The sequence below is a fragment of the Rhinolophus hipposideros genome (genome assembly GCF_964194185.1).
Source record: "Rhinolophus hipposideros genome assembly, chromosome: 1".
NCBI lineage: Eukaryota > Metazoa > Chordata > Mammalia > Chiroptera > Rhinolophidae > Rhinolophus > Rhinolophus hipposideros.
Window position 1 is genome coordinate 31,435,566 of NC_138047.1, and position 26,409 is coordinate 31,461,974.

Genomic DNA, 26,409 nt, shown 5'->3' on the forward strand with positions numbered 1-26,409 from the left:
GCTTCTGAGCATATTTCTGCTGAGAGAGGGGCATCGCTTCATGAAGACGATCTAAAATAATTTCTTTTTTTCTAATATTAACCCTAATGACTCAAGGATAAATATTTCATTGTAAGCAAAACACAAAGGGTCCCTCAGGATCTGGCCTCTTTATAATCTACTTTATTGGTTACCCACTCTCCAAACATACCTACCCACTCCTAAGTCTACAAATGCACTGTGGTCTCAGGCCTCTATGTCACTGACTATGTTGCTCCCTCAACCTGGAATGTCAGCCATGTTGTGCACTTAGTTGCCTGTCTGGCATCTTCTTATTCTTGAAGCTTTGATTCTGGCATTACCTCCTTACATGAACCAAGCCCTCTCTCTTTTCCATTGCATAGTTCCCCAACCCCACCATCTATCTGTATCAGGGGCTACTTAACGATGCTATCACTATATTCTATACTTCCCTCCATGATAACTATTACTCTTTTTAAAATTTTAAACAACTTTATTGAGGAAAAACTAACAAGAATCAACTGCACATATTTAAAGTGTAAAATTTGGTTTCCCCTGTGAAACCATCACCACAGTCAGGAAAACAAACATATCCATCACCCCCAAAAGTTTCCTCATACCCTTTTTTAAATGCCTTACTCATCTTCTTTTTAAAATTTTTCAATTACAGTTGACATTCAATATTATTTTATATTAGTTTCAGGTGTACAGCAGAGTGGTTAGACATTTATATAATTTACAAAGTGATCCCCCCGTTAGTCTAGTACCCACCTGACACCATAGATAGTTATTATAATATTATTTACTATGTTCCTTATGTTGTACCTTACATCCCCATGACTATTTTGTAACTACCAATTTATACTTCTTAATTCCTTCACCTTCGTCACTCAGCCCTTCAACACCCCCTCCTATCTGGCAACCATCAAAATGTTCTCTGTATCTGAGCTTATTTCTGTTCTTTTTTTTTTTTTTTCACTTACATTGTTCTTTAGATTCCACGTAAGTGAAATCTTATCCTCATGCCCTTCTATAATCCATCCTTCCAACCCTCCCCATCCCAGGCAACTCCTAATCTGCTTTCTATCACTATAAATTACTTTTCATTTTCCTGAGATTCTATAAATCAGATCATATTGCATAATTCTTTTTTACCTTTTCATTTCACATAATTATTTTGAAATATATTCATGTTGTTGCATGTATCACTACAATGTGCTGAGTGGTATTCCACTGTATGGACATATCACAATTTGTTTATCCACTTACCTGTTGATGGACATTTGGGTTGTTTCCAGTTTGGGGCTACTACAAATGAAGCTGCTATGGGCATTTATATACAGGTTATTATATGTATTCTTTTCTGTTGGGTAAATGTTTACGAGTAGAATAGCCAGATCATATGATGGGAGCATGTTTAACATTTTAGGAAATTTCTGAACTGTTTTCCAAAATGAGTGTACCATTTGATATTCCTATAAGCAGTATATGAGTGTTTCTGTTCTTCTATGTCCTCACCAACACTTGGTATATAGTCAATCTTTCTAATTTTAGCACTGGAGCTTCTGTAGTTTGAACTTGTATCTTTTCACACAAATACTTGTCATCCATATAGCTTCTTTGGTGAAGTGTCTTTTCAAATTCTTTGACCATTTACAAAATTGTGTTGTTTGTTTTCTTATTACGGAGCACTGAGATGTAAATCCTGTATCAGATACATGCATTGAAAATATTTTATTCTAGTCTGCGACTTATGTTTCCATTTACTTAACTATCATTAGAAGAGGAAAAGATTTTAATTTTGATAAAGTTCTTTTATTTACTTATTTTTTGTCCACATATGGATTGTGATTTTAGTGCTGTATCTAAGAATATTTATCTAACACAAGGCACCAAAGATTGCCCCTCTATTTTCTTCCAGGAATTTTATAATTTTACAACTAAGTTTACATTTATATATAGGATCCATTTTTAGCTAATTTTTTAAAAATGGTGAGAGATCTAGACTGAAGTTCATTTTATGAATATAGAAATCCAGTTGTTGCAGCATCATTTGTTAAAAAGACTAATCTTTCTCCACTCAAATACCTTTGCATCTTTTGTCAAAAACCAGTTGTCCATAAATGTGGGAGTCAATTTCTGGACTCCATAATCTTTTTCATTGTTCTATTGGTCAAGCTTAATGCCAAAACGACATTGGCTTGATCATTGTACCTTTATAATAAGTCTTGAAATCAGGTGGTTGTTAACCCTCCAGCTTTGTTCTTCTTTTTCAATGTTGTTTTAGTTAATTTAGGTCCTTTGCATCGCCACATATATTTTTAGAATAAACTTGTCAATTTCTAAAAAAATAAAAAAATAAAAAAACCTTGCTGGGAATTTGTTTGGGATGACACTGAACCTGCAGATTAATTTGGGGAAAAACTGACATCATATCAATATTGAGTCAATTTATGAAGAACATACAGCTCTTCTTTTATTCAGGTCTTTAATTTCTCTAAACAGTGTTCAGCGTTTACAGAGTTCAGGTCTTTCACATCTTTGTCAGACTTATCCTTAAGTATTTAAATTTTTCTGGTGGTATAAGTTACATTTTTAAAAATTTCAATATCTGATTGCTCATTGCTAGTATATGAAACATAATTGATTTTTGTATGTTGATCTTTCCTACAACATTGCTAAACTCACTTATTACTTCTTGTAGCTTTTTTATAGACCATCACACCATCTATGAATAAAAGATAATTTTACTTCTTTCTTTATGGATGTTCTTTATTTCCTTTTCTTACCCGACTACGACTACACTAACTAGAGTCTCCAGTACAATCTTGAATAGAAATGGTGAGAGTGACTATCTATGTCTTGTTCCTGATCTTAGGGGAAAAGCATTTAATCTGTTACCATTAAGTATGATGCTACCCATAGGTTTTTCATAAATGCCCTTAGTCAGGTTGAGTCATCTAGTTTCTAGTTTCCAAGAATAGAAGATAGATTTAATCAAATACTTTTTCTACATCTCTGAAATGATCACTTGGTTTTTCTTTTTTAATTAGTTAATTATGGTTTGTTAATATGGTATTAATATGGTAAATTACACTGTTTTTCTAATGTCAAACCAATCTTGTATTTTTTGGATAAGTCCCACTAGGTCATGATGTATTATCCTTTTATATATTGTTGGCTGCATTTTGCTGTGATTTTGTGTAGAACTTTTGCATTTATGTACATGAGGGACATTTACCTTTCCTTAAATGTCTTTGTATGCTTTTGGTATCAGATTGTTGCAATTGTTATTGCAGTTTAAAAAGTTAAAAATAATTGCAAAAACTGCAATTACTTTTGCACCAACCTAATACTATGAGGATAATTCTGGTCTCCAAAAATGAGTTAGGAACTTGACCATTTTCTCACAAAATCACCAATATGAAGGATATCTTATTGTCTCCTCTTAAAACTAGGAAAACTAAGGATCAAAAAGAATAAATAACTTGGTTCGACGCATCCAAAACTTAAGTGGCAAGTCTAAAATTTAAGCCAGGTCTAAAATTAGGTAAGACACCAAATCTTAGCTGCTCTTGCAAAAGAATGAACCCTGTCATGGCTTCCCATACTTCTTCTTAGACGTGTTTCCAAATCAAACAGAATTATCTACCTGCTATTGTAATTCTGCATGTCCTATCATATCACTTAACCTGTCAATTCTGTCCAAACACCTCCTTCCAAACAACTAACATATCTTGGACTTAATATGGAGCTCATGTAAGACATTCTTACACCACTGAAAGATTCTAGGATTAGGTTAAGAACAAGGTGATTTTGTTATTTTAAAGATACACAGATAAATATTTACCAAATTATTAATGTAGCTAAACATATGGCCATTAGTGATTTAACTTGGATATAAATAGATAAAAATTTTATCAAGGTATGTATAGTTGCAACACACAAATCCTCTCACACCCACAAAGGTAAGTCATGTGTCACTTACAGGAAGCCTCGGAATCTGTTCAGGTCATTGTTTGGACTTTCACATTCTATCCTACTGGAGAATTTCTCGGGATCTACGTCAGAGTCCTAAAAATATATATGTATATAAAATCACAAAACAAAAAGAATTTGAGGTTAAACCCTTAAGATTTAAGTGTTTATCCTTTCATTAATTTTTAAAGTAAAACTAAGGCATTTTTGCTGCAAGGTTTATGTCACATATTGCCTAAATGAAGGAAAGTATAGGCATAATTATGAACAAATAAATGGGATCAGAATGGTCCTAGAGTGTTAATAAACATCAGCAAGTGATGGAAATGTCTGAATCATGTACTGGAATCCATGCAGAACTCTGCAGAAAACAGCATCTACTCACATAGCAAATGCTCTCATCTAGAAAGCACTGAAAGGCTGAAAACACTTTGTTGTTTTTCTTTAACCATTAGACAGTTTCTGAGAGTAAATGTATATGTGAATACTCTGAGCACATATGCATTGGATCCCAGCAAATCTTATTTTAAAAAGTTGAAAAATAAGCTGGACATCAGTATCTTACAAAATTCTCTAGTGGATCTAACAATAATTTTAGAATGTTCTATGAAATTAATGAGCAAATAAATTAAGCATGGACTCACTAAGAACAAGTCATGTCAACACTATCATTTCCTTTTCTTAAAATATGGCTTTTTGGCTAATAAAAGAAATGCCATTGATATAGCTTATAAAATAATATCTATTTCATAGCAAACATGGAAAATGTGAGTTATGATCATATGATCGAATTTGCTAATACTGTTTTTGAGTTCTTTTGATCTAGTACTAGAATCTATATTATATGCTTTAAATATAATAATAAATTTCTTCTTCCCAGACCCATGTGGTATTGTAATTAGGAATAATTAACAGATGAAGAAAGAAAGACACAGTAATTTGCTAAAGGTCTCAAAACCTTTAGAAGGTATTTAGAGCCAGGTATTACAATCGAGCTCATGGAATAATAGAACACACACCCTTAATTGAATCCAAAGTGTGCTAATTAATTAACTGGCATCACCCTCAAAGTAGGTATTTAGTGGTATATATAACAGAATCTAAGTTGTACAAGAATCTTGGAAATCTTTAAGATACAGGAATGCTTACAAAAGTAACAATGACAATGAGCTCAGAAGCATATCAATCACAGAGGATCCAAATGAAATACAAAGGTAGAAAGCTGGGCCCAATGTGACATCAAGTGATAAAATTTACCAAAGATAAGGGTATTTGGCTAAAACATTTTTTAGTTTGCAAGTATAAGTTGATCCTTCAACTTACAAATCCTACTTAATAGTAATTCAGTTAAAAGAAGACCATTAAATTTTAAAATACTCAATCTCAAGTGTTTCCAGAAAAAGGGAAGGGAAACTAATATTTAGGCATTATGTATGATGCTTTTCCATATATTATTTAATTTGAGTCTCACGGCAATGCTCTGACGGAGACATGATCACTTCCATTCTCGGATAAGGAAACTGAAGCATAGAGTTTGTAAGTAACTTGCCCAAAGTCACAGCAGTAATTAAACGGCACAGCTGGAATTCATTCAAACTCATGTTAATTAACATAACTTCAAAGTTTTTGTTTCCCTTATCACAGCGTGGTAAAGGGTCTAGGAACTCTGTAGCATGAGGAAACTACAGAAGCCTTAAAACATCTTTGGATATAAGTAATAACAGATTTTAGGAACAATGACCAATTTATGTCTTCAGCTTCAATAACATATAAAATCTAAGCTTAAGAAAAATAAATCAGAAGGTGATTATTTCTATCACTACAAAATAATTTTCTAAATTGCCAGATAATTGTTAGGTTCCTTTAATTCAGTTCCCAAAACTATGATTGCCAGACTGAAATGTCTGAACTCCAAGTCATTATATTCTGTTATCTATAAAATATAGCACATGTCCACGGATTATCGGGAGCTGAATAAAGCCTTCTGGGATTCTATTTTGTAATGGTAATAAAAGAATTTGAAAATCTTTTTATCTGTACATGCAAAAATAAGCTCAGTCATGTTCTGAAAAGAAAATGTTAATGTCACCAGGTGAGAACACGTTGTTTACCTGCTCTGCATATCCCCGAACCACCTGCCTCTGTTTTAAATTGCTCTCTCCATCAAGACCAGAAGTCTCAATATGACAGATTCCATCTGGATCAGTGGAAAAGAGTAAGACCATATCTGCAGGAATGACCTCGTTACAGGAAAGGCGAATAAAGTCCCCAACAGTAACATCTTTCCAGCATCGGTCAATATATTTTTTCTCTTTCCTAATATTGGGGGGAAAAAAGTTTAAAAGGAATATCAAGTCAAAAACACACACAATAGTTTTGTTTTTTGTTTAGTTTTTCTGTATAATTTAAAGCATGTTTAAAGTAGTAAGGTGAATTTTTAGAGCGGGGCGCGGGTAGCACCAAGGTTGCAGGTTCGATTCTCTCATGGGCCACTGTGAGCTGCGTCCTTCTTTAAAAAAAAAAAAGGTGAATTTTAATCCATTAAGTGCTAAAAGAGAAGCCAGAAAATTATAAAATGCAACTTGCTTTACCTAAAAATTTAGTTACTAAGGTGCTATAATATATTTTTCAGCTCTTTTTTTCCTGTGAGATTTCAGAAACATGCTGGTTGAGTGTAATTCTGGAATAAAATTAAAATGAACATTTTATGGATTTGTTCACATCTGAAGCAATTCCTGTGGTCAGGTGTCAGGGATCTGGAAGTGTTCTAGATACATCGTCTGCTCTCAGAGAGCTTCCCATGTGGCAGACAGGATGGATAATTAAAGAAAGCACAAAAGAAATGAAATACATACCCAGACACAACATTAAAAAAAAAACACATTCTACCGAATTATACCTCTAATTATAGTTTAATGAAAATACTGGTTAAAACGGTCCCCAGTCTGTTGCAACTGATTCCTAGGAAGGAAAATGGCAAATTTTATCCCTTTTCAAAAATATAGTTTTCCCATTCTATATATCAAATTACTTTAAAGGAAAGGTACGTCATTTGAGGCTGACTTGCCTTAAATACTCTGCTTTATGTTAAATTTTCTGTCAAACTTCTCATGCCTTTTGATGCCAACTGCATGAATTATGTTCCATAAAGCATTCTCCTTAGAGTAGAATGAGGATATTTGTATCACAGAACATCCTATCAGCTAACTAGGCAGCATTTCATATAAAATACTGCCAACAAATGTTAAGAAAGTCTGTCTCCTTCCCCTGTTGCCTCCAAAATATCTATAAACAACTGGTATTTGTCACAAAAATACACTTCAAAAACAAAGATATATTTTCTATTATAATTATGGGGCTAAATATTTAAATTATTTGTCAAAGAAGCCTAGGAAATAGTTATATCCTAAGTTATATGACCTACATAGGAAAAAATTAATGCATCGCGTCAAACAGAAATGTCACCTTAGGCCCAAACTTATATAACTTCGGTTGTACAGGATTGTATCAGGTATTTCAAGAAATTTAGTTTATAGGTCTAAGAAGTACATTTTTAGGACATATTCTCCCCAAAATACCTAATGCACCAGTTTGAATCCAACGAAAGGAAATTCTTGATTACCCAGAGTTTATTAGTTCAGAGAAAATCCCATCAAGTACTTTATTTTTGTCTACCAAACTTTTCCCTAGTGTTTGTGCATACCAGTACACTCTGCCATGGAGGAAAGTAATGGAGAAGATCAAAAAGGTAGGCAAAGGTCAGATTTTGAAGATTCAAGCTTACATGCCATACCTCGAAGTAGGAATTTCATTCCATAGAAAATGGGAAGTTACTAAAGGTTCACAAGAAGAAGGATGTGATCTTATTCCTTCTCCTGCACCGGAGTAATGGATGGATTGTTGGGTGGCAGGCTAGTTAGGAGCAGGACTGGCCATGAAACTACTGGAAAGTTATTAAAATAATTCAAGGCAAGGAAAAAGGTGGTGAGAATGAAGGCAGTGGCAACAGGGATGGATAGAAGAAAATTAAATCAAGACATATTTGAGTACTAGAGATAGAGACAACCAAGTTGTTTGAAGTACTACGTGTAAAGGATGATGCTATGGTTTCTAACTTGTATGATGGAACGATGAATGATCCTTTTACCATGTCTCAGAGGTTAGGAGCAACTGGTTACATCACAAAGGAGATAATAAATTCAGTTTGGAAAGTCTTTATTTGAAGTGGGATATGTAATTGAAAATGTACAGTAATTTGAGGATTGAAATCTTAATCTTATGAGTACACACATAAATTTGGAAGTCCTAGGTACACAGAGGGCAGCTGAAACCACGTCAGGATATGAAATTCCTTAGGAAAAGAGACTTCAAAGTGAGAGAGAAGTGGAAGAAGACCCGAGGAAGTGATGTCAGAGAAATCGAAGGAGAAGAAAATTACAAAAAGGGAGTAATCATTAAAAAAAAACACGTCACAAAGGGGTCATGCCTATGGTATTTGGTTATTAGGATATCTGCTGATCATGGAGAAAGAGCTAATAAGCATGAAATTGTTGATGGGGAGTATGAAGAAAAAAGTGAGACCTTCAGTGAATCAGAGAATGATTGGAAGTTGAAGAAGCAGAGTATGTCATGAAGTATAGCTACGAAAAGAATAAAGGGTGAAAGTAGCCACTTCAAGGAGAGGTAAGTCAGACAGAGGATGAGATAATTGGGTGTGCACACAGGATGCAGGGAAAAAGCCTACGGAAAAGGTAAAGCAGAAGACAGAGGACAGAATGGGGAGGGAGTGTTGGTTGAGGCAATGGAGAAACAATAAGGAATGGAATTTAGCATACAGATGAAATAACTAAATTACAATAAAGGGGGCTACCTCTTTATCTAAGGTCAGAAGAAAGTAGGTGAAGATGTAAGAAGGAATTTGAGTTACATAATTCACACTTAATTGCCTCTACTTTTTCTATAAAGAAAGCTATGAAGAAATTTGCTAAGAATTTGTAAAGGTAGGAAGAGAAGACAAACTTGAGTATTAGGGTTAAAGATTTTATTTTTCTTTCAAACATAAAAAGTAAGATTCCTCTGAAAGACAAGTTTATTCTACATTAGAACAAAATTCACTGCTAGTAGCCAATTTTACAATTGAATTAACTTCATTTTTTCCCCATTTGGTGCACATGCCAGGATTTAAAACACACACACACACACACACACACACACACACACACAAACAGCTAATTCCCCCAATAGGTAGCTAGTTCAGGTCAATAAACATATATTGATCTTAATTTATGCCAGTTACTTTGTTAGGTGCTAAGAATACAAAAATGATTAAGATATGGTCACCACCCTATGGAAGTTACGGTTAGAAATGTGAAAAAGATACACAAACAGTAATTTCAAAGAGAGAGGTATGTACAGGCTACTATGGGAACAAACAGTCGGGATATTTGGCCCTGGAGGAGGTGAGTCTTGAAGGATGACTAAGAGTGAGTCAGGTGAAGAAAGGTGGATAGCCTAACAGTAAGAGTACTTATGCCAAGAGTGGAGGCACAAAGTCACAGGGCATGAGAGCAAGATGTGTTAAAACTTCTATAAGCTGAGTGACAATGCGCACTGCCACATTTAACTAGCCTTGAAAATTTATCATTGTAGTAGACTCAAAACAAGACTCTATTTCCTTCCCTGATACAGAATTAAAACTAGTAAGAGGACTTTCTTCTTCTCCCACAGCCTAAATGTACAACTAGAATTTCTTGCATCTACTTGGTTGGTTGTGCTTCTGTACTACTCTCACTGGTCAGGACATATATAGCTCTTACAATTCCTCCTTCAGGCAAACTTCTAGATCCATTGCTTCTTTAAGAATTCAATATCAAACAGCTTTGCTGCATAAGCACTGGGAAAAGTTGGGAAGAATACACTGGAATTAACAGTGATTCCACTGGGTGTGAGTTGGGAGGAAGGGGAGAAAGGTAAGAATGAAGGAAGGAGAATGTGGACTTCTATTTCTTTAACAAATTGAAAGAGAGAAAGGGGGATTATGAATACGTTCTTCTTGTGTGTTATTTTAATATTTTTACGATAAAACAAAAATAATTAATAAGCAAATAATGAGTAATCATTAGACACAACAGAAGCTAAGATTTATCAAATGCTTTATATTCATCAATTCATTTAGTTTTTGTATCAGTGTTATGAGTATCAATGTATGTAACATGGCTCCTTTTGACAAAGGAGAAAAAAACTGGTTTTGACAGGTTAAATAACTTGCTCAAGAATACTCAGCTCCTAAGTGGTCCTGGAATTTGAAACAAGGCAGATAGTAGTTTCAGATCCATCTCTACAGAACTAGATTTTACTCATAGCTATGGTGACTGACTGATGATGACTGATGAATAAAACAATGCTTTAATTGTGTATTAGACAGTGAATTTCAAGAACCATTGCTTTGAATTTGTATGGAATCTCAAAAGACCCCAAACAGCCAGAGCCATCCTGAGAAAAAAGAACAAATAAAAGGTATCACACTCCCCAACTTCAAATTATACTACAAAGTAACAGTAATCAAAACAGTATGGTAGTGGCAGAAAAACAGACATACAGACCAGTTGAACAGAATTGAGAGCCCAGAAATAAATCCACATATATATGGGTAAATAATTTTCAACAAAGGAGCCAGAAACATACAATGGAGAAAAGAAAGCCTCTTCAATAAATACTGCTAGGAAAACCGGAAAGCTACGTGTAAAAGAATGAAACTAGACTTCTATTTGGCACCATACACAAAAATTAATGCAAAATGGATCAAAGACCTAAACATGAGATCTGAAACAATAAAATACACAGAAGAAAACACATGGACTTTGGTCTTAGAGGATTTTATGAATTTCACCCCAAAGGCAAGCAAAGTGAAAGCAAAAATAAATGAGCAGGACTATATCAAACTAAAAAGTTTCTGCACCACAAAAAAAAAACACCATCTACAAAACAAAAAAAGCGACCACTCAAATGGAAAAACATATTTGCAAATGATACCTCTGGTAAGGGGTTAAATTAAAAATATATAAAGGACTCATCCAACTCAACAACAATAACAACAAAAAAACAATCCAATTAAAAAATGGGCAGAGGATCTGAATAGACACTTTTTACAGAAAGACCGACTGATGGCCAACAGAATATGAAAAAATGATCAACATCACTAACTATAAGGGAAATCAAATCAAAACCACAATTAGATACCACCTCACACCTGTTAGAATAGCTATCATCAGCAAGAAAAGAAATAACCAATGTTGGAGAGGCTGTGGAGAAAAGGGAACCTTCGTACACTGCTAGTAGGAATATAAATTCGTACAGACACTATGGAAAGCAGTGTGGAGGTTCCTCAAAAAAATTAAGAATAGAATTACCTTATGACCCAGCAATCCCTCTTTTGGGTATCTACCTGAACAATTTGAAAACATTTATTCATCAAGATACATGTACCCCTGTGTTCATTGCAGTATTATTCACGGTGGCCAAGACATGAAAATAACCTAAGTGTTTTTCGATGGATGCTTAGATAAAGAAGATGTGGTACATATATACAATGGAATATTATTCAACCACAAGAAAAGGTGAAATACTGCAATTTGCAACAACATGGATGGATACTGAGAATATCATGCTAAATGAAACAAGTAAAATGGCAAAAGTCAAGAACCATATGATTTCACTCATATGTAGTATGTAGGATATAAAACAGAAAGCAACAAATGAATGAACTAACGAAAAGCTCATAGACACAGACAACAGTATGGTAGTTACTAGAGGAGGTGGGTGGGGGAGGTTGAGAAAGTAAAGGGGGTCAAATATATGGTGATGGAAGAAGATTTGAATTTGGATGGTGAACGTACAATGTAATATACAGACAATATATTATAGAACTGTGTACCTAAAACTTATATAATCTATTAACAAATGTCATGCCAATAAATTTAATAACATTTAAAAACAAAGAACCATTGTTCTGGAAAATGTCATACATGAGGTTAATTAGAAGGCCATTGATGTTTGGCCTCATTTCAAGAATCATTAAATTCTATGAATTTACGAAATAATAAAGTGTTAACTTTAGCTAGTATTTTGAAATTTCTAACATCAATATGGTGATTTTTAAAGATCAGAAACCAATGTAAATTTCTGAAGGGCTGGCATTGTATCTATTTTTTGTTTAAACCTCTAAATTTCCCAGTACCTATAACACAGTAGGCACTCAAATTTATTGACTGATTAATAGTTTTGTTTTCAACACACTTCTACTATCCTTGAAACAAACCTAAAACCCTACAAATGGCTGCTTTTTTAAAGGCAATCTTAAGAACATCAAGTTTTCGAAAATAGTTCATCCCAACTTAATTGGAGTATAATAGGGTTTAATTGTGGAATTTCTATACTAGTATTTGTTATTTCCCAATGATACTTTCCAACAGAAAATTAAACACCTTGTGGAAATCCACAGATTACGAATAAGAACCAAATTATCTGCATAGCAATGTTAATATGAGTCTTCCAAAAGCTTGCAAAATTTAATGGCCCCATCCCTTCACCTTCATTTCACAGAGGAATAATTTGTTCTCTAAAGTGATTTCTTTGTATTTCACAGGAATTTAAATTAGCATATTTAAATCAACAAGGCATGGTCTTATAGCCTACCTTAATTTGTCTATATCCTTTTTTTAAAATTAAAGTTTATTGGGGTGACAATTGTTAGCAGCAAAGTTACATAGGTTTAAGGTGTACAATTCTGTAATACATTATCTATATATCACATTGTGTGTTCACCACCCAGAGTCAATTCTCTTTCCATCACATTTGATTCTTTATATCCTTATAATATGTTCCAAGAACAATTTTTGGGGAGGGAGGGAGAAGGTAAGCATTATTTCTTGGACAACATTACACAAAAGCAAACTGCATAGACTATAGATGAAAAGACATAGTTACCTGGTTCTATTACGAAATGCAATTATAAAGTGGTATTTTGAAATAGACCTTAAACAATTGAACAATTGATCAGAATATTGCATTTCATCTTTAAGTTTATATGCAAATCATATAAAATAGATCTGGGCTATATCTAAAAAGACATCTGAAAAGAATTATACCAGGTCTCCCACTAGGCAATTTTAATATTTACAAAATCATACAGTGTTCTAAAAAATTCTCAAGTATTGATGAAATCACTGGATAATGTGACAAATATAAACTCTAGCTAATAGTTATTACTAGCCTACAATAATCATCATAATGGCTAACATTTACTTAGTACTTAGAAAGAGATAGGCACTATTATATTCATAATGAAGGGAAGGGGGTTTACCTAGCTTAGTAGGTAACTTACCTAAGGCTACACAGCTACTAAGTGAGAGAATCCAGATTAGAAAAAGCAAAGAAACACACACTTTCAATTCTAAACTAGAAAATCAGCAATTATTTATATATAATAATTTGTATTTAAAATATATATAAGAAGCATTCTTTCCATTTGCTGAATTTGGCATTAGCGGGGTAATCTTAAAACTGACCAAAATCTGGATTTTGTTCATCATATAATCATTGTGAAATACTACTTCCTACAGTTATTTTTTGAGGGTGAGACTATATCAACATTTCAACTCTCTATCCCTGGTATATAAGGCCTTAAATGGCATCACATTTTAGTAAAATGTTTAGCACTGTTTTAGTAAAATGTTCTATGACTTTAAAATGAAAACCATGGGCTTTTACTATTACTTTCATTTTTCCACACAATATGTCAGTTTTTCTGGTTCAATTAGACATGTGTATAGATTACATCTGACTATAAGAAAAAAAGTAGAACTAATTTTTCCTTATCTAAGTACAGCTCATATCATGCAAAGGAGAAAGTTTTCTTTATAGTTATTTTAAAGCAAATGCTGAGAAAGCTACTGAAGAATTCTACCAATGTACAAAATTCAGAATCCTGCTTGTGATGCTTGAGCATCACTTCTTCAGAGGAGCCGGCCCTAATCATGTGCTTGCATAAAATTGCAGACAATTCTACCATCAGAACAAGACTTTGAGATATGTTTTGTCCCAAAACAAAACAAAAATTATGTCACCTGGTTGAACTCTTGTTCAGTCAAAAGAGCCTTACATTTCAGAATATATTTGTTTATATAAAACTATACTTTTGAATCTAGATATCTTTTATTCTGACCTGGTAACTAGAATCTCTCGTCTGGCAAATTTAGAATTACTGTCTTATGAATTTAGAGTCTTTATAAAAGCACTAAAGTCAACCCAAGAAATGTACCAAGTGCTTTGGACTGAAGAGTGACAGTATCAGTCCAAGGGAAACTGAAATTTTCTCAAAGGCTGAAATAGATACCTACTTTGGGGCTCAAAGCTGTCTTTGAGTGCTTCCCATTTTCTCCCTTGGGAATTTAAGTCAAACTTCTAACTTCAAAATCACCTAAAAGACTGATGACTTTGAAATTTCTCTCTGCAGCCTTTCCTTCCTTCTGTGGTGTTCCCATTTGCCCACTGGGCATTTCCACGTGGATGCCTGTCTTGCCATCCTTTCCAATTGATTCTACCTGAGGTGAATTTAACGTTCCCTATTTCTAACAGTGGTATTTTTATCCTCCAAGGCTCAAAAATCACAAAAGTTCACCAAATTCAATTGGGTTCTTCTTCACAGTATCTCTTCCATGAATCCCTTCCTATATTTCGCATCTATTCTCAGTCATGTCCTGGACTGATTTGTAGAGACCCATCTAGTCTGTTAGTAGAGGCTATTCCCATGATGTGAGGAGACCAGTATTCCTAAAGCACAGCTATTACCATATTTCTTCTCTGCTCAAAAGATGGATTCTCTATCTATGATGGTTAAGTTGATGTGTCAACTTCAGTGGGCTGTGGGATGCCCAGGTTATCTGGTTAAGCATTATTTCTGGGTGTGTTTGTGAGAGTGTTTCTGGGGACAATTTGTATTTGAGTGGGTAATCAGAGCAAAGCAGGTGGCCCTCCCCAGTGTGGGCGAGCATCATACAATCAGTTGAGGGTCTGAATAGAACACAAAGGCAGAGGAGGGCTGAATTTACTCTTTGGTTGACTGACTACTTGAGCTGGGACACTGATCTTCTGGCCTCAGTCCTCCTGGTTCTGAGGCCTTCAGATTTGGATTGGAATGTGCACCATCAGCTCTCAGGCCTTCAAGCCACACTGCCAGGCTTCCTGGGACTCCAGCTGGCAGATGGTGGGACTTCTTAGCCTCCATAACCATGTGAGCCAATTCTGTATGATAAATCTCATTCCTTTGGGTTCTGTTTCTCTGGAGATCCCTGACTAAACAATGTCCATATGATGAAGGCCCTCCAGAGTAGGCCACAAACTCCCTCTCTCTAACATTTTATTTCTCATTACTGCCCCTTTACTTGGTTATTCCCCTCAGGCCAAGTTACTATACTCACTATCTCCAGAATATTCTACAAACCCTCCTACTTCTGAAATGAAAAAAAGTGATGCATAAACTTGTTTGTGTAGCAATTCACATATTTGATTCAGAAATCTGTTCACAAATCTGTTCTAATGATGACTTCTTAAAAAAATAATAGATACATTTCTTATAAAAGGGAACTCCAGAGAATTAACATTATAAACTTTGTAATTCATTTTCATAAATGCCACACAAATAAGGACTTAAATATATTCCTCCTCTTTGATCTAGTAATTCCCTTCCTTCCTTCCTTCCTTCCTTCCTTCCTTCCTTCCTTCCTTCCTTCCTTCCTTCCTTCCTTCCTTCCTTCCTTCCTTCCTTCCTTCCTTCCTTCCTTCCTTCCTTCCTTCCTTCCTCTTTTTGTAAGGAGGGCGCAGCTCACAGTGGCCCATGTGAGGATCGAACCAGCAACCTTGGTATTATTAGCACCAAGCTTTAACCAACTGAGCTAACCGGCCACCCCCATATGAAAAAACCATTTCTAATTATAATGGTGAAACAATCATAGATCTTCAAAACTTTTGTATAAGAATATTCACTGAAGCATAAATTCTCAAAATTATATAAATATGGGAAATACGACCTGAGAGTCATATGACAGACAATGCAGCTATTAATATTAAAAATACTTTCTTGTTCAGGGCAGCTTATGTATAAATGAAAGTGAAAGAATTAAATTTGAGACCAAAAGAAGGAAAGCAAGCAGATAGTTTGTAATCCTATATGTTTGGGATTAGACGATGATGGGATTTGAAAAATATGAATGGATATGAGAAACAAAATGAAATATGAAGAGCTACCTATGGAGGAAAGGGATTCTGAAAAATGGTAAAGAGTATTCTTTTTTGGGCACAAATCTAGAGGCCAATAAAACCCTTCCCACTGCACCAACAACAGAGGGTATTCATAAAAGGAGGTCTTTTCAGAAGCATATTTTCAGCTTTGATACAGAGAGCTCGGACCCTCCGTGCACTGCTGCAGAAGGGTCTATGCTACTAGATTCACAAAGCATCATTGGAAGATTTGGGGAAATTCCGCGTTTCCCTGAAAATAAGACCTAGCTGGACAATCAGGTCTAATGCGTCTTTTGGAGCAAAAATTAATATAAAACCTGGTATTATTAAATTATATATTTTATGTATTATATTAGACTGGGTCTTATATTATAGTAAAATAAAACTGGGTCTTATATGAATTTTTACTCCAAAAGACATATTAGAGCTGATGGTCTGGCTAGGTCTTATTTTCAGGGAAACACGGTTCCTCTCAGGCTTGATGAGTTTTGTGAATCTTCAGTATTGGGCTTTTGACCTTACATTGACCGAAACAACAAGTTTAATATGCATCATTTTTTGTTTCAGCCAATGTATTCACATTGGGCTTTTCATCTTACACTGGCTAAAACAAAAAAGTTTACTATTTAGAATGTTTGTTTCAGTCCATGTAGGATTGAGGGCTTAATATTTAGAATTTGCAGAGCTGTGAATAAGTTTGGCAGAAGTTCAGTTGAACTTTCCAGTTATGTTTCGTTAAGTGTGTTGCGTTTATACTTCTATAAGTGTCAAAGCTTAAAACTGCACTAAAACTTTAGAGTGATATTGTGTATTTTCATAGAAATGCCCTCTTTTAAAAATAGTTCTTTGCAGGGCTGTGTTGTACACCTGCTTGGATCACCTCAGTTTCTTTTTTCTAGATTTGGTAAAGGAAGAGCAGTGTTAATTCGCATGTAATAAATGGAAAGGCATTGGACCCTGATGGTGGTGATATGGAAGTGGGTGATATGAGACAGCTTTTTTCTCCTACATGCTAACTGGGCTGTGGGTGTCCACTGAAGTCTTGTCATTTAAGAGGAAACATACAAACCTTAGGAACCCTTACCTCGGGCTTTAAAGGGCAGGGCATTCATTACATAGTCAATCTTTTGGGAGACAAGTGATATGTCACCTAAACCTGGAATATGTTAAAAAATCAGTGTTCTCAACTATGTGAAATCTTACTCCTATCTTCTCAAACGTATTCCTGGAAATTATGTCTATAAACAAAGAATTTCTGGGCCAAGGAATATTTTCAATATAGCAAGACTTCACATTATATTAAGTGCTGCAAGTTCCATCATTTTTAAAGGACAGAAATACATGTGATAAAGAATGGTATGTAAAATTATCATCTACCACCTCCAAAACCATTGTTTAGAGAGTTTGGAGCTTGAAGATTCAAGTATTGATTGCAGTTTTATCTTGAAAAGAACGCTACAACTTCTGTGGTTTTTCTCCCTCATGTTTATAATAAAGGAAAAGCTAATAAACTCTATTTAATAAAAAAAAAAACTTTCTTGAAGGATAAAGACATAGGAAGTGTTTGTGGTATAATATTAGGCTAAAAGAATCAGAATAAAAACAATATATGTAGTACAATCCCAATTTTGTAAAACACACACATAATGTCACAGGACTTAAAGGAATACACCACAGTGTCATAAACGTTGTCTCTGGACACTAGCACTGCAGGTATAATATAATTTATAAATGTAGGCATATAATATGTAGCACAGTTCAAAAGTCACCTTAACGAACTTTATCCTTGGCTATGTAGGCTTTCTATTTCATAAATATTGGAAGCACAAGTCTCCAACAGAGCAAATATGCTTCTGAAAAGACCTCCTATTATGAATGCCCTCTGTTGCTGGTGCAATGGGAAGGGTTTTATCAGCGTCTAGTTTTGTGCCCAAAAAAGAATACTCTTCCATTTTTCAGAATCCCTTTCCTCCATAGGTAGCTCTTTTCTTCTCTTTTTCATATTGCATCTTGTTTTTCATATCCATTCATATTTTTCATATCCCAACGTCTTCTAATCCCAAACTGTAACATCTAGGATTAAAAACTATCTTGCTTGCTTTCCTTCATCTAGTCTCAAATTTAATTCTTTCATTTTCACTTACACATAAATTATAGAAGCTTTTGCTTTATCAACTCCTGAGTAAACAAAGGCTTCTGTTTTCCTATGACATCTGAATTAAATTCACTAGAGGTCTTTAATAAGTATTAGTTGAAAACACCACCGACACCACCACAAAAAGGGTCCTGGTTATGCCTAAGGGGAAGAAAAGTAACAGTCTGCATATTTCTAAATGATATATGTGTGTTCCCTAGCACAGCTACTGTTTCACTTACCTACTGTAAACTTTAGTTACTAAATTGTTGATCTGCTTGTCAATTTTATATTTTCGGTAGTCTTCCAAGCCGTCTTTAATTGCGATAATTGTAAGGACCACCACCAGCGGCAGCATCGTAATTTCCTTTTGGAAGGCTTCTACCAAAGGCACCCAGTTCAGCACGACTAGAAACAGGAAATACAAATTGGCAGCTCTGCAATCCAAACACACACAGGAGGTGTTAACAAATCACATAAAAGCCTAAACAAAAGAGGCAAAAACTACCTTAGGATGTTGTCCTACAATCCTATTAGTTGGTTTTGGATGCTACGGAATAGAGAACTAGCAGAATCTAACAAATGTGAATGAAAAATTCATTATTCCTATAGACATCTAGCTTAAGGCATACATTAATAAATGAGAGGTATTACTTATTAAATACATAATAGTAAATATTGGAGTGTGACACTCTTGAATTGTGTAACATGATAGAAAGCATTAATAGGAAATACTATTCTCTTTTTAAAAGTTAAAAAAATGTAGAGGAAATTCATAGTTAATGCATTATAAAAATAAATTTTTAAAAAACCCAACTTTCTAGCCTTCAGAAGGTAATCTCTTTGTCCAAACATTACATTCTAACATTGCTCAACACTCAGCCTGTGGTTTGTTTTTGTTTTTGTTTTGCACCCTTAAGACCAACCCTTCTATTTCTGCTTTTATGCTATTCAGAACCACTTTTTCAGGAACTTCCTTCATTCCTCTATTATATATACCGGTGTGCCAAAAAATGTATACAAATGGACACCTTGGTCAGTGTTGCTCAAGCAGTAGTTTGCCGTAATCAGAAGTGTCTGAATGCTGATGGTAACCACTTTGAGCATCTCTTGTAATTGCAGAAGTCAAACATGACTTTTCTTCTTCTTTTGTTATCGGTATATATTATTACAATTATAAGAGTTTTCCTTTCTTAAAATGTATATGCATTTTTTGGCACCTTCTGTATTTAAAAACTCCTCCAATGGCCCCTAAGGTAAATTCAAGTGGTCCCTTTCCTTAAAGGAAACAAAAAAAATCTCAATGCTGTATACCCCCTTGAATTTTTATCACACATTTTTCCCGTTAACCATCAAACTTTTCAAAATAATCTAAACACATTTTTTCTTCCTAAACTCCAACTCCTTTTATTCTGAAAACTTCTTCCTTAACTTTTTTTGGTACTTTTTTGGCTTCAATTATTTACATGTGGACTGCATCCAAATCTACACTGCTGGCCCTGAACTCTTCAAGTTTTAGATTCTAATTCCATCATGTGCACTAGATTGCAAACGTCTTAACAGATAGAAACACCTGTAGCACTTAAAGCCATTAATTCAACAAATTCACATGTATACTTTAAACATATCCACTGTGCAATAAATGCACATGGAACATATGTAGAGTGAATAACGAGAATGAATATATGTGAAACAAATAATGACTGTTGAGAATCCCTATACTCACATTAGCATCTCAAACTCCACATTTACAAAAACAAAATAATCTTCCAGCCAAGCTTCTTTTTATTCCTGTCTTTACTTTTTCTGTTAATCCTCCCGGTCATCTCAGCTCAACATGGACACATGTTTTCACTTAATTTCCCATATCTAATCCACAGTATCTGTGATAGATTATCCTCTTTTCATTCCCATATTGACAAAAGTTCAGGTCCCCTTTAAAACTCACCAGGACATATACAATAACTTCCTACATATCCTCCCTGCCTTCAATTTGCCTCCCATAATGTGAGCACAAAAGGACTAATTCTCAGACCTCAAACAAACCTTCTGGGCTGCTGTCTTTCTGCTTTTACTCATATTCCTTCCTCCATCTGAAATGATACCTCTGCCTAGAAAATCTCACTGACTCTCCATAAGAAGTTCAAATGCCATGTCCCCTTCTATTGTTCTAGCTATATGAGTATTATTTCTCTTTTTGAGGCTTCTATCCTAATTGGCAGCACTTTATAACACTTATCACGTCCCCAATATCTTTTCATTGTTTGTATACACATCTTATTTCCCTTGCCAAACAGCAAAGTCCACAAGAAAGGCGCACCCTTTAGACTTGTATTTCCTTCAGTGCCTAAACTCATGAGAGAGCGTCAATAAAAAACAAGTTAAATTGAATTACATTGTTGTTTCACCTAATAATACCTTACACCTACGTTTGCTTCAGAGCTCCATTTCTCCATATAATCAAGTAAGAAAAAGCTAAAATTAAAATGCAGTGTGGAAAGAACACAAAAGCAAGAGTGAGAAAACTCAAGGTTATAGCCCCTGGTTGCTACTTATCACAGTGCCACAGGAATGGCACTGGTTACACCAGTGCCAAACTTAGATTCCTCATATATGAGGATAATAATATCTTCTCTGGTCAAGAGACAGCATCTTACCAATTATAAAGTGCTATGTTAACAAAAGGGGTCATCCATCATTCCACAGTAGACTCTACTAGGATTGTCAAATACAAATTATGTCACAAGTCTTAGGCTTTGGTCACATACAATGTTATGAAAAACCTTATATATCAAACTGAAATAACAAAACAAAACCTAAGATTTTTCTACAAAAAACAAAAGTACCTGTGAAATTGTTCAAATAAATTTCTTGGCACAAAATTCAGAAGCGTGTACTTTGTCGTTCGTATTCGGTTATTCACGTAGGTTCCAGAGAACTTTTCATACTCTTCTTTGAAGGGCTGGAGGTGAGGAACAACAATCCGGTGCTTTCCTGCCAGTCTGGGGGTCTGAGAGGACTTGGCTCCGCAGGTAAGTAGAGAGGAATAGTTGTATGGCCTGTCATCATCGGTCCTGTTTGTACTGCCCATCAGCTGCTGCCAGTGATACCTGGCCCATTGAAGGGGCTCAGTCATGTCCAAAATGCGATAAGATCCAGGTTATGTAGGTAATCTGGCAAAACAAAGAAATCTACTTAAAACTTTCTGGAAAACCTTAAAAAATAGGATAGTACAATTTAAAATGTTTTTCTATAACAAATAAATACAGAGGGTGCCAAAAAACGTATACACACTTTCATAAAGGAAAAAAAAACTATTAAAATTACAATACTCAATATATACCAATAACAAAAGATGAATACAAGTCATGTATATATATATTTTTGGCACCCCCAGTATATGACCCAACGACTCACAGTATAAATGGTAAAGTAAAAACTAGAATTTGGAACTCCAGTTTAACCAAAAATTTTTATTCAATAAAGAATATACCTTCTGCCTCATGGGCTGATCACCTGATCATTCAAGCAATAAGAGATAGCATCTACAAGGCCATTCCATAATAACTTGAAGCAATTTGGGCCAAATATGTACCAGTCTCTTAATTTATCTAATCAGTTTTCTCATCTTTGACATGGGAATGCCACACACATCAGGAAAATGGTGAGGATTACATTAATACCATGTAAATCACCCAGCATAACGTGTGATAGAGAGTAAGCAGTCCATAAAACCCCTACTGGGCAAATGACTAAAAATGGACGTAAATTCTTTCCTTCCCTGTAAGCACATCCCTTCACCCATCTAGCGGTAGAGTCTTTCTCTACCCATTGAATCTGGACTTGACCACGTGCCTTGCTTTGGATAATGAAATCCTGGTAACCATGACATAAGCAGAGGCTTGAGCAGTGATTGCTTGTGGGACTCATACTCCCCTGGAGAACCATGTGGCCACTGCCATGTGCCTGAGCCCAGGATGAGTACACATGACCCACTCATCACCTTGGGTCATGTCAATATCTGGGAGAGGCCACTGCATGCCAGCTGACCACCAACACATGAGTGTGCCCAGATGACACAATCTAGAACCGAGATGAACTGTCTCAACAGCTCAGCCCAAATTGCCAAACCCACCAAATTGTGAGTCAGTAAAAGTTACATCACCAAGCTTTGGGGTGGTTTGTTATAAAACAAAATCTAACTCTTATACTATCTTTCTTATTTTCCTTATTCCCAAGTTTTTCTTATTTTCCAAGAAATTCAGCCCTGCCTGGAATGTGAGCTCATTGATTTTAAAAAGGGGGAAAAAACCCTAACATTAAGAGGGCACTGTATTTCAAGCATTTTGCAAAGCACTTTACATGCATTATCTTAATACGAACATCAATCTGATACATTTCTATTTTTTTTAAATAGAAATATTTCTAGACGTGAGGTATATTTCTATTTTACAAAAGAGGCTTAGAGAAGTTGAAAGTAATTTGCAGAAGTTTATATGGTTAGTAAGTAGGTAAGGCTGATTCAAACTAAATCTAACTCAACGATTTTTGCTTTTAACTGTTAATGTGCCTCATTTATTTTTATATCCAGAGTAGCTGACACTTAGTAGGTGCCCAATAAAAGTTCATCCAGTAGGTAAAGAGCACATCAGCACGTGTATGGAAGGTGAGGTCTGGAGGCCTTGGTTTCTATCCTTGCTTTATCAATGCCATTGCTTGTACTTACCATCTTAGATTGGAGCTCACCTCTGGAGATGCTCATTTAGAAAATCTGTGAGTGTGCCCTGATAATCTGAATTAACAGAACTCCCCAAATGCAACTGATCCAGGTGGCCCATGTTTTCATATGGAGAAAAACACGGCTATGTGCTACAAACTACACTAGGCTAGAAACACAGAGATGATTGAGACCTAGCTCCTCTTTTCCAGGAGCTTATGTCTAGGCGAGGTGATAGGCATATAAATATATAAATGTAACCCCAGGAGCAAAAGAGTGTTCAAAGCACTAAGGTAGTTTGGGCAAATTATTTAAGCTTGCTTCCTTCCTAAGCTTCATTCTAAATATATAACATGACTACTGATTCTTTTCTCTAAAGTATTATACTAACCAGAAATTAATAGTTCCCCCCTAAGGACCTCAAAATTGTATCCAGCTTTTCATGGATACATAAATCATTACCTAGCAGTGCTGGAAGATCTGGCCCAATTGTATTCTAGTACTTTTAGTGAATCAATGTTTTTAATAACCCATTCTTGCTAACACACTTGTTTATGATACATGGGGTCCTTAAGCAATCCAAGAGATTACATTTATGTATCATCACTTTCTCACTGCATTTACAGGAAATAAGTTGAATCACAAATAATAATCTTCTGAAAATCCATCAGATCTTTAAAAACTGTGTTATCTAAAGAAAAAGAATACAAACAAATAAGAGCATCAAGTCACTTTTAATGGGAAGAATGCAAGAGCCTCCAATGCGTGTACTATGCCTGTATATTGGATCCGCTATACAGACTCTACGCCTCTACTATCAATGAGAACATACCCGTAAAGTCAGTCTTACCAGTTTTGTCCTAGTAATGGAAACAAGAAAAAAAGTTCTATCCCTTCTAAAATATTTGTTCATAGAGAGCTAAATCAATAAACAGTAACTGGCCCAAACAAGTCTATCCTTTCAACATAATTTTTTAAAAGTCTACCTCTGAAGTAATTTGCAAAGCCTGGTTTTCGCTTCAGTATAAAAAGAAAAAACAGATTCTTAACCTAGATTAGCAGACATTTGGTTGTGCCCAAAATGTCCATGGAGACATTGAGTCCATGCCAGAAGATCCTTAAAATTTCATCTTATCAAAAACATCCATAAGCATATTTCATCCCAGCTAAATGGTCCTTTACATGTGGACCTGTCAAAAACGTACACATTTAGAAAATGTCCCTGGATTCAAATAGCCCATAACATTTATGAGATTGGTACAAAAGTAATTGCAGTTTAAAAGGTTAAAAATAATTGCAAAAACCGCGATTACTTTTGCACCAACCTAATCTTTACTTTTTGTTTACAGGGTGAATACATAAAAAAATACTATCAAGGCCATTTTGGCATGGATCAAATGTCTCAGGGGGTGTCTTGGACAGAAGCAATTATCAAGGACCTTTTGGTGTGGCGCAAATGTCTCAGTGGATGTTTTGGACAAGACCAAATGTCCTGCAAGGCTTAACCTATAACTAGGGATGACAGCGTGAGTTATTAAAGTAATTTATAACATATCCATAAATCTCCCCCAGAATAAGGATGTAAGACAGTGGTTTATCAATGAATCATCAGATAATATAAAATAATATAAACACTAAGTGCTTTTCATGCATTTTACCCCATGTACATCAGGTGACAATTATGGCAAACCTCAAAATTTTTTTAGAAGGTTGAAATCAGTACAATTTTACATTATTTCTGGAAACGTTAAAAGAGAAATTTTCATTTGTAATTTCAGCAGGTCCTTGAATAACATTTAGTTCAACATCATTTTGTTAAAACATTGATGAGATGCCATAGGAACTTAATCTTTGTTTATATCAATCAGCCTATGGTAAAAGTAGTTTCATTACGTCACTTTGCTTCAAGTCACAGAACCTACCAATGATGATGAGTGAGGACTGACAGTAAATTGTTAAGACAGAGGAATGTGTATCCCTCTAGTGTCCACACAATCTCATACAACAATCTAGATTCTACTAAGAGTTTTAAATTTCAAAATGCAAATTCTTAACCTATAACTAGGGATGACAAACTTAGAAGTAATTAAACAAATATGACACATGGGTAGTGTTAACTTCTGGTAATTTGTGGTATATCTAACTAATAACCTCACACTAGCAAAAATACTTATTGGTTTACAAAAACAATCAGCTTTTCGTTCCACATACCTACTCAAGAACCTTATTTTTTTTTTCCATTCACTCAGTTCCGAAGAGACAAATCTATGACTGGAAGACATTTCATTGCCAAAGAATTCCTAGGCCCACCTTCCTCGGTACTTTTTCAAAGTCCTTAAATTCACATTAGGAGCTCTATTTACTCACATCTTGCCTTCTTCCTTTCCCCGGCTCACTGCCCTCCCTCAGCCACCCAGTCTCTGTCCTACTCTCTGAGGCCTGGTGCTTCTTATCTTGTAATGACCCTCCCTTTGGCACTGCTACTCTTCCCGAAAAGTGATTACTGGATGAAAGGACTAATCTACACAAGAGAAAAGTTCTGTGTTTCCGATAACAAGACCTAGCTGGACAATCAGCTCGAATGCATCTTTTGGAGCAAAAATTAATCTAAGACACTGTCTTAGATTATATTGTGTAAGACCAGGCCTTATATTATAGTAAAACAAGACCGGGTTTTATAATTTTTGCTCCAAAAGACGCATTCAAGCTGATTGTCTAGCTAGGTCTTATTTTTGGGAAAATACGGTTGTTAGCATTTTCAAGGGATACAAGAAAAAAAGACCAGGTATAGGAGTAATTAACATGTGGTAAACATTCTTTCAAATTTCTAGCTTAGAATTTAAACCATCTTACATTGAACAGGAATGACCAAGGATCTACTTTGTCACTCTAGCTCAGGGCTTTCAAAATTTGTTAACTGTTTTATATATATAAAGTCCTACAAAACAATTCTTACCATTATTACTTTCAATGCATGCATTTTCTATTCTACTGTATTCTCGTTCCCTTCTCTCTCTCTCTCTCTCTCTCTCTCTCTCTCTCTCTCTCTCTCTCTCTCTCTCATAATACTGGTCAAGATGCACTGAATTGGTTCCAAGGTCCACTAATACCCGGGATACCAAAAAAATGTACACACATTTTAAGAGATGTGATCTTAAAATGTGTATACATTTTTTTTTGGCACCCTCTGTATGTTGCTATTCACACTTTGGAAGGACACTGATTACATATGGCTCCATAATGGGTTGAAAGGACAAATCCACTTTGTGAAAGGTGCTAAAAG

General features: G+C 35.1%; 1 protein-coding gene across 7 annotated transcripts in view; it reads right to left on the reverse strand.

The window, feature by feature from the left end:
- Window positions 1–26,409, reverse strand: part of ATP10D (ATPase phospholipid transporting 10D (putative)) — a 109,228-nt gene that overhangs the window by 59,530 nt on the left and 23,289 nt on the right. For 5 of the 7 annotated variants that reach the window (XR_013994114.1, XR_013994115.1, XM_081061580.1 and 2 more), the window contains 4 exons: window positions 21,256–21,582; window positions 18,652–18,846; window positions 6,090–6,294; window positions 3,989–4,074 (listed from right to left, as the gene is read on the reverse strand). Coding sequence is in view for 5 of the 7 variants with exons in the window: in XM_081061580.1 (XP_080917706.1) it covers window positions 3,989–4,074; window positions 6,090–6,294; window positions 18,652–18,846; window positions 21,256–21,545 (776 nt within the window). In the remaining 2 variants the exon portion in view is untranslated. The remainder of the gene's footprint in view (window positions 1–3,988; window positions 4,075–6,089; window positions 6,295–18,651; window positions 18,847–21,255; window positions 21,583–26,409) is intronic. The other 2 variants (XM_081061583.1, XM_081061582.1) reach the window with 2 other exon arrangements.